Below are 9,713 nucleotides of genomic sequence, written 5' to 3' on the forward strand. Positions count from 1 at the left end.
TCCCGTAGCAGTTAGTTTGCTTTCAAAAAAGTGTTTTTGAGTCAGATGATTGACACACATAACCGTGATTAATTTAATTTTGCTTTTTGTGCGTGGTGACTTACAGCTGTCAGCGTGGAATACTCCAGCTGCCCTCCGACTCCCTCTTGTGTCCGAGGCTACAACAATCCCTGTGGATACGTCTGCTCACCTTTACCCGAGTGAGTATTTAACGCGCCTTTATAACCATCTGTGGTTACCACACAGCTTTTTAATTTTTATTTAACAGTTTTAGCCTGGGTAGAGTTTTGTGCCGATCGGTTTCGTGGCTCAGGCTTCTGAAACAATTGAAACTTTTATATTTCCTGGGTTTTTTTTGTGTCACTAATTTCAACAGAGATAAACACTTGTACAGCAAGTTTCACAGGGAGAGGAACAAGCGTTAACTGAAGGATTTTGCTTCTTTCACCGCAGAAATCCAGAGCATTCGAAGCTCGTGGTATTTATTCAGCCAGAACTAGGAGGGATGCTTCCCTGTTCCGTAGTGGAGACAGCATTACCTGCGACTCTCGTAAACTTAATCACCGATACGAGAGCTGGGCTGAAAGGCTTGCGAGACCGTAATTAAACGTAAGTGGAAAATAATAAGCCCTTAAGTGACATGCATCTTTTACATGGATTCATTTTTGAAGTAGACCATGAAGTTTATTTTAATTGTGGTTTCTGTGGAAATCTGTAAAGCTTAACTTAAACTGGTGAGCGCTGGTTTTGTCTGGTTCTTGGGAACGATGCAAGCATTTACACTGAAATGCCGTCAGAAGTCCAGGATGTCGCTTTCAATGTAATCAGGTGATGTTTTGTAATATTTTTGCACTTTATATGCAGAGAATATATATATATATATGAAAATCTGGTGATATAAATTATAGCAATATTAAAATGCAGTAGTCAAATATTTTGCCGTAGCTTTAAACACAGTTTGATAAATTCTTACCTCAATTATGTACTCTTGACTGAAACAAGCAAACATCTTGTGTACTGGAGACTTTAAACGTGTGCAAGCGTAATCAGCGACCCTTTCACCGTTTTGGAATTAAATATTTGAAGAAAAACCTGATGACTTTGTCTACAGCGTCTCATTAAAAGCTGCTCTTTATAAAAAGAGTTGTTTGTCGGTTTCTGAATCCCGAGCGCCAAACCGAAACAATTTTTATACGCTGACTAATTTCCGGGAACGAGCTGGTGAGATGATTCATTTGGAACTAATGTCTCCCATCACCCCTTAGTATCTGAAATACCTCTGGTTACGAGTTAACCGCAGGAAACGGTGATAGCCATGCGAATAGCAATTTCCATTGCAGAGACGGGGGTGCAAAGGTAAGAACAGCGTGAAAATTGCTGGCACCTACTCCGCTCACTCCCCTCCCGAGCTGTACTGCGTACTCTGTGAAAACTGAAGTAAAAATTCCTTCCCCCCAGTCAGCACGTTGAAATGTCGATTTCCAAGAAAGAAAAATAAGACAGACTACTAGTTAAACAGAGTCAGCAGCAGGTTTTGTGTTCAAAACTTGTCAAAATACACTTTGAATATTCACATCTTTACAATTTACAGAAAACTTTTCGTAACTAAAGTGCCTTCCAGTGCCGATTCTTACAGCGTCACCCTTATGAAAAACATTTCACTGTGGTTTAAAATATCTTAGCAAATTGTTAGACTGTGACAAACATGGTGCCGTGTTCCTTCTTCCTCTGTTTGGTTTAGGCTTTTCAGGGGGTTTATCCGTAGAAGTTTTGGACGCGGCTTCCCCGTTCTTCCATTCAGCTAGCAGTTCTTCTTGCACATCTGCGGGCAGTTCATAAAAAGTCTTTGCGTCAACATGAGGAGGAAATACAAGTCCTGCTTGCCTGCTAGAAGTTTTCTCCTCAGAAGTTGTTTCAAAAGCCTGCTTATCTTTATCCCAGACAGGGACGCTGGCTCCGGCTCCCAGAGCCGACAGATCTCTCCCTCTGGAGCTCAGAGGGTCAGCCGGTTGTTTTTCCATCCTGCCGCCTGTCAACGCGCTTCTGGGACACTCGGAAGAAGAACTGGCCCCGGAGCTGTGTGCCAGAGCGCTTGCAGACGCGGGAGCCGACGGGAGATGCACACCGCGTGCTGCAGAGCGCGTACCGCTCTTTGGTCCCTTAGAATTCGGGGAAGTGCTGTGTGCCTCTTCTGCAAAACGTTCTGATGGCTGCCCCAAAACCTTCTCAGCAGGGATAGCTTCTGTTTTTACAGAAATAATTTCTTTTTGAATATCTTCTGGAAGTTCCCTGAAGACGTCCTGGTCAATGTCATCAGGAGACAAATGAAATGGGAAGTCAGGAATTCCTGCTTTTCTTATATTGCTTTTCTTTTCCTCTGAAATTTTCCTAGTTTTTGTAATTCCAGTTCTGTTGCAGTTCTGGTTCCAAGAAGCACTTTCTTCACCTTGTGAGACATCTTCCTGCGCCAAAAAAAAAAACGTAGATAAAAGCATAAGCGTGGTCTGTGTAATCTACTAGCGACAAAGCACTGTTTTACCAACAGGAAGTTCTTCTAGTAAATTCATGACACAACATGATTTTGAAGTTCTTAAGTTTTTGTATTATGTACTGAAAGCATCTTGCGGAAATACTTAGGCGTTTCCACAGACAGCTCCTACGCTGTCCAGCAGTTGGGAGGTAGGAGATTCCTTCAATCCTGAGCAGGAAGGAGAAGCCCGCGAGATCAGAAGCAGGCGCTACTGGCCAATACAGAACTGGATCTTTGATTAACGACGTGAGAATGCGTAGGAAGGTAAAGAATCACTGTGAAAGTATCTTAATAATAGCAGCAAGGTAACCTGTAAGCAAACGCTAAATAAAAGGCAGATCTTACTGGAATGAACAGCCAGATTCTATTTTTAGAAGACATAAGTCTGGATTTCTCCCTCAGTGAATTCTGTTCTCAGCAGTTAAGGGGCTTGACAACTTAGCTGGCTGTCCCATTCCCAGACAGTATTAAGTCTGTTTAAAGCAGTTTATCTAACGAAAGAAAGCAAACAAGGCTACACCTGCTCAGAAGACTCCAAAAAAAAAAAAAAAAAATCTTAATTTTTACCAGGTCAATAAAAATTAACGATCCTAAAACTTCCAGAGCAGTTAAGGTTCACATCTCTATAATAAAGACAGAAATATCTTTCAGCTTACCCGGACACGTTTACCGGACCCCGACGGTGGTGACATCTGCTTTAGGTAGAAACCGATCGATCCTTTCTTGCTGCTAGGAAGATCTTTGAGGTTGGAGAAGCAGACACTCAAAAGGGTAAGGTGAAACGGTAGCTCTACATCGATCATCTTTCGAAAGAGTTTCATTAGTATGTCAACCAACGGGGATAGAAGGTTGCTGCTTTCTAAAATAAAAAAGGTTGGGAAAAAAGGATATTAAGTGTAGGGATTATTATCGTGACATTAAGTAACTGAATTTTACAAAGAAGTTTAGTAGTAGCAGCACAAGGTCAATCCTTTCCAAAATTCTAAATTTACCTTTTCCAAACTTGTGAACGAGATGAGGTGGAATGGCACACTGACGGCTTTCCCGATTAAACCATTTATCCGTTGGGGAGAACTGGCGTATGGTCAGTCTTACCGTGTGCGGTTGCCTTCCGTCTTTGGATATTCTGTGGAACGTTAATGTGTACAAAGCAAGAAGGATTGCTACGAGTTTTTTTTCCAAGGGTGGGTGGAAACTGTCACAACATCTGGGTTACAAAGTCTAATCAAGCGTTACAGATCTCTCTCAACTTTCTGGCTCTACTCCACTGATCGTAGGGGGAACTTGGGGTCCCTTAATTACCCCTAAGTTAGTATTCACATTATATTGAACTTCTGTCTCTAAAAGTCTTAAACTGAACTGGATGGGAATGTTACGTGGGTCACTCTGCAACACTGCCGCGTTTCAGAATTTAATACATTAAAAGTAGGATAGTCTTTGCGGTTTCACCTTGTATAATCCTCACATTTTTGCTTTTCAAGGCAGCGTCCCCACTCTAGCAGCAAAAAGTTAGCTGCTTTTTGGAAGAAGGGTAAGAAACAAAGCATACAATTGTTTCTTTCCCCCTCCAAAAGGTATGCAGGGTTTTTTTTCCCCTACAAAACCAAATTTCTCCGTTGTACACGTTGTAAACAAGATAGTAATCACAAAATTCGAAGTGAGGCTGTTTGTCCTGAGCAATGCCAGAGCTGCAGGTAGAAGACTGCTTCCCCACAATGTTAACAGAACTAAAATGGATCCAGCTGTTCTGAAACTTGCACAGATGTGGGGACAGAAAACCTTTAAAACTTTTAGATTTTAAAGCTTGGGGAGGCATGCAGAGAATACGAAAATTTATTTAGAGGAAAAAAAAAACCAGAACCCAAGAACTAATAGGGGACACAATAGGATCCTTCTGAGATTAGCGAGGATGCACCACCAAAGCAACAGAGAAGGATCAGCAAATGGAATATGCAAAGACCTTTATCAGAGAGGCTGCAGAGGAGCGGAAGGGCTGGGAGCAAGACAAAAGACAAGCAAGGGGAGGAAAAACGGGGCGATACAACAGGACAATCCATGAATTGAGGAAAAAAGACCCAAGAGGAAGCTGGAGAGGCAGGGTCTGTCCCTATAAATGCATTTGGCAGAGAGAAGAAATGCAGAGTACAAGCCAAGCCTAACATACGCTCCAGGTCCCTTCAGGTCACGAATTCAGTCATCAAAAATTCAGTCACCTGTCTAACAGGCTAGAAAGCAGTTCTTCAATTTTCTCCTTAACTTCCGCTTCCGATGAACATTTTTTAAAGGAATCTTCATCACTAAAGGACTAAAAAAAAAAAAAACAAAACCCGCATTATTCCTTTCAATTTTGTGTTCACTTCAAAGTTGTGAAGAGGGAAAAAAGCATCACAATTAACTGCGTGGAATTAACTCCAAGATCTCTCTGACGCTCCGAGCTCAACTGGATTTCAGGAGAATTACACATTAATTTCACTTGTACCAGAGAATACGTACAAAAATGCATCATTTCAATTAGTCCAGCAAAGCTGTACAAAACTAAAAGCAATTTTTTTTTTTACTTTCTATTAAAGTACTTGAGAGCAATATTTGTACCTGAGGAGGGCCCGATGGAGTCACAGGGGAGTCATCTTCTCCGTAGCTGAGTTTTTGGATACGCTGAGCGACAGAAACGCCTAGTTCTTTCTCTAACACAGCGGGCGGAAACGCCTGGAGATCACGCACGTTCCTGACACCCAGCGTCTCAAGGCGTCTGGTAGTTTTGTAGCCAATGCCTAAATAAAAGGTGTGTTAAAAATAGACGGCCACAACCTCTGGGCTTCAAGAAAAATCAACTGAGATTTTAGTATTTTTGAAGGTGTCTTGTGAAGTGCTGCAACGTATTTACGTCAGAACTGAAAATGAAGAAAACCCAAGTCATTTCATTCCTTCTGCTAAACAAAGCTCAAGCAGCTTATGAAAAAAAAAAAGAAAGCACCCTAAAGACACACCGACACATCTCCCATTTCCTGCTTGCAAGAAGAAGGATTTAAAACTATTTCAGCTTTATTTTTTTTTTTATTTTTTTTCTTATCGTCTTAAAAGTTGTCAATATCCTCTCCATCCGTGCTCACAGCGCCGTACTTACCAGGCACTTTTTGGATGTGATCGAGGCTGCGTATTAAATCCTGCCAGCTTTCAGGCAGAAGAACCGTTTGCTGGTTTGGTTTAAAAGTCCCGGATACCAGTTTAGACAGTAATTTGTTAGAGGCCACTCCAGCGCAGCCCGTGAGGCCCAGTCTGGCAAGCAGGGCTTCCCTGAACTCCTCAGCGATCTGAGATCCGATAACGAGTCTTACATGCGTTGCGTCCTGCAAGTTGATAGCTGCAAAGGAAAAACAAGCAGCGTTCAGCATGGAAACAGTCAGCCAGTTAGCTAATTCGCTAGATTTAGAGCGTTTTTGCGTTGCAGTACGAGAAAGCATGGTCTTGCGCGTCAAATGGTTTTGCCATGGTTTCTGTGTCCAAATTTAACCTCGGTTTAATCTCCCAAAAACCCTGGTAAAAGGGAGGATGCTCCAGTCCAAAGCCAGGGGCATCCTGTCCAGGAAGCAAAACGTTTAGGGAGTATTTTAAATATAAAATACAATATATTAAGAGATGTCAAAGAAAAGTGTTAAATATTGCAGATTCTTGTGACCAAAGTAGAGATTTACAAATCTTTAATTTGGAGGGCTGCCTTGCAGCTCAGCTTTTATTACTCACGTGCAAATGTCAAAGGAGGAAAAGGCCCACTCAGGCATTTCCCTCCTCTGCAAACCGTGTTCAAAGCCACCGCAATGGCTCAAAGTCCAGGAAAAAACCCAACTGCTTGCTTTCCTCGTGCATGAAACGAATATCACGGCATGAGACGACGTGTGAGGCAGCTCGGTAGCTACGTCAGGCTCCGCAAGTCTATTCCTGACCTAACGGCTGTGGCAAAAATTTACTCCGGTTTTTTTGGTTTTCATTCATTCAATGAAAAAACCTCAATTCTGCAAATTGAAAATAACATTCAAGCTCAAACTAAATTCTGTGTCTTACTACAGCAAAACTACTTTAAAGAAAAAAAAGGACAATGAAAAGCTGTTCTCCCAGATCACTGTACATGCTTATCTCCCACAAGAGATTATTATTTTTTTTTCGTACAATTAAATTGGAACACTGATTAACATTTGTGATACCTGTACTGTCAAATACAGAAGCCAAGCACGGAGCGACGCAAGTTTCCGGCTGGACAACACTCAGCAGCAGACCAATAATTCATACTGAACCTCACCAACGTTTACCGCGTTTTCCAACACGAAGAACGTTCAGCTCACCTTGGTTGTTGTACACGTGGCCAGACACGCAGAGTCTGGAACGTCCACTTTGCTGGAGCTGGTTTAATCTCTTCTCTACAATCTCTGTGATATCCACAAAATTTTCATCAAACCCAAGCCTTTCCACCAGCGGACAAAACTCCCCCAGCAACTCTAGAAGGAAGAGATACCCAGGGATAATATAAGCGCAACGAATAACGTGAGGTTTTCACGTCCGCACCAACCTACAGCTGATTTCCCGTGGATTCAAACTCTTCTAACTACTGGAAAAAAAACTTAATTTTGTACCTGTAACCTTGTACGACGTTTCTCTGTACGGAGTTAGATCTTCTCCGTTAACCAGCATCAGCTGAGGACACTTCTCTTTGGCATCCTTGATGAACATCAGTTTCTTAACTCCGAGTCTTCTGGCTTCGTAGTTACAGGTAACGACGATGTTTTTCTGTTGCACACCTAAAAAGAAAGGTTGAACGTTTTCTTAAGTTCGGGTTTCTTGGTACTTCACAGAAGACCACAGTACTTTCACGCCACTGCAAAGCCTACGCTTTGATTGGAACGCGACGTCACAGAAGAAGCAAACCCAAGCCCAACAGCCTTATTTCACAGGACTCTGAGAAGGACAGATCTCTCGATTTAGATTACTGGACGGTAAGAAGGTCTCAAAACCTTACAGATACTTTTTCCCATTGTAACACCGCTCCTAACTTTGAGCCTTTTCAGGCCGTCTTCCCTGTGAAAGTGCTCTTGATGTGACAGTCATTTTTCGACGTAAAACGTTTCTCCACTGATCTGCCGACTGCCTCGCACTCATTCTTAACTCCCGGACGGAATAAAGCGTGCTTTAAGCGTGACTGCGTCAAAAAGCTCCGGCTCACCTGCGGGGCTCAGCCCTCTCTACGCCCACGTACGTTACGAACCAGCTTCAATCCCCAGAACTGCTCAGACGCGTCGGCAAGCGCCTGTACTCGCGCTCGAGCGGATTTATTCATCCCGTCGTCACGGCTGCACGGAGCCCAGGCTGCACCCTGCTCACTCTGGATGCGGCTACGGCTCCAGCGCGCCTGTATTTCACCACGCAGGCGCGGCTTTAGCTTATACGCCTCCTTCGTTTCTTCTGCCTGAATACACCTCATCCCCAAATTAACAGCGAAGCAACTCGTACCCAAAGGCTTGTCTCTCAATTCAGGATTACGGATCATTTCTACTTGCGCGTAGAAGCAGTCCAAGTCCACGTGCACAACCACTCTGCCCGCTGCGCTTCCTGCCGATACAGGCTTGCTGTGGCCTGCTGCGAGGAAAGTAAACCAACCGATTAAAAACGATTTTTTAAAAAAAATTCATCCATCCTAATAAACACACATTACGAGAAGAATATAAAATTTACAAGTTTTAGGCTAATTCTAGGGCTGCCTTAATTCTGGGATTACTTATGAGCGTAGGTCAGCCTCACCAACTCGGCTCACTACGAAACATTTTCCCATTTTGGGAGCGTCACTTGACTTTCTTCAGTGACCAGTTCCAGAACATCGCTTTACCCATACAATATCCTTTCACAGCAGAACGCTGAAACTTCTTTTTAGCGTATTTCTGTAAAATAATCTCTCTTTAACTCCGCTGAGATAGCTCTATGGGATACCCGCCTCGCCCAGGGCCGGCCGGTGAACATGGCAAATCACCGGCCAACGAACAGCAAACCCTGCTGTGGAAACAAGCCCGCCAAGTTGAAAAGGTAAAAATAAAATGATTTTTTTTTTAAGGGTTTTATTTCTCTCCGCCGAGAAGAACCCCAGTTAGCTGACACAGTCCAAATTAAACATCTTGTGCTGGTTTGGGGGTGGTGGTTTTAACGTCTGCTGAGCTCTCTTGTGCCAAGCGGAGAGGCAAAGCGGTTGCCGGCAGGATCACAGAAATAATTTAAATAATTTAAATAATTTTAAAAGAAGATGGCAGGGTTATGGCTGCCGAGGAGGGGCTCTCCCCTCCTCCCGGCTCCCACCCGCAGCTCGCGTTCGCGTTCCACGGGCGGCGGGGACGCGGTTCGGGCCCGGCCCTCCCCGCACCCCAACCCCGCCTGCCTCGCCCCACGCGTGGGCCCGGCCCGGCCCGGCCCGGCCCGGCCCGTCCCGTCCGCGGCCTCCCCCTCAGCCGCCGCCATGGCTCCCCGCGCTCACAGGGGGAGGGCGGCGCGGCCCCGCCGGCCGGCTGCGGGCGAAGCCAATCTTCCTCCTCCTCTTCCTCCTCCGTGGGCGGCGGGAAGGGCTCCATGCCGCCGCGGGGCTGACTCGGGGCCGCTCCCTGCCGCCACCGCCGGCGGTAACCGGCCGGGCCCGAACCGCGCCGGTCCTAGCGCCGCCGAGCCCGGGCCTGTGGCCACCGGGGCTCCGTTACCGGCTGTCCGACCGGGTGGGGAGGGAAGAGGTTCGCGGCGCGAAGCGAACGGGAAACCGGTCCGAGCTGGGCAGGGCTGTCAGCGCGGAGGGCACGAATAAACTGAACGGGGCGGGGGTCCGGGGAAAGACGAGAAAAAGGGGCGAATTCGGGTTTACGGCACAGCGTCCGTGTCCGGATGGCGCCGCAGCCGGGACGCGGCCGCCGCTTTTCCCCTTCCCCAGCACCTGCGCCGCCCGCCGCTGCCGAACCCTTCCCGCCGCGCCTCCTTCTCCCTCCGCCGCTCACAAGATGCCGGCGCCGCCGCGGCCGCTCTGTCCCGCCTACGGCGCTCTCTATGGTCGGCGGGGGTTGGCCGCTCTGGCCCCTCTAGGCCCCGCCGCTGACACCGATTCCGGGGCTCGGCCGCGGAAGCGGGAGCCGGGCGAACGCTGCGCGCGCAACCCCGCGCTCCTGGC

The 9,713-nt window shown here is 46.1% G+C and overlaps 1 protein-coding gene across 2 annotated transcripts; it reads right to left on the bottom strand.

The window, feature by feature from the left end:
- Positions 1–1,511: 1,511 nt before the first annotated feature.
- On the bottom strand, positions 1,512–9,162 carry LOC147596215 (DNA polymerase iota-like). Of its 2 annotated transcripts, none has more exons than XM_086770692.1 (10): positions 9,039–9,162; positions 8,030–8,152; positions 7,156–7,320; positions 6,868–7,020; positions 5,655–5,891; positions 5,123–5,301; positions 4,744–4,835; positions 3,523–3,656; positions 3,187–3,389; positions 1,512–2,462 (listed from the first exon to the last, which is right to left on the bottom strand). In XM_086770692.1, the coding sequence occupies exons 1-10, from the start codon at positions 9,130–9,132 to the stop codon at positions 1,659–1,661; spliced, it is 2,184 nt and encodes a 727-aa protein (XP_086626818.1). In that variant the 5' UTR covers positions 9,133–9,162; the 3' UTR covers positions 1,512–1,658. The 2 variants fall into 2 exon arrangements, with proteins under 2 accessions (XP_086626818.1, XP_086626817.1); XM_086770691.1 differs by having other exon boundaries at positions 8,030–8,155.
- Positions 9,163–9,713: the final 551 nt, after the last annotated feature.

This window comes from Chlamydotis macqueenii, chromosome Z (assembly GCF_036417535.1).
Source record: "Chlamydotis macqueenii isolate bChlMac1 chromosome Z, bChlMac1.mat, whole genome shotgun sequence".
In the NCBI taxonomy this organism is placed as follows: domain Eukaryota; kingdom Metazoa; phylum Chordata; class Aves; order Otidiformes; family Otididae; genus Chlamydotis; species Chlamydotis macqueenii.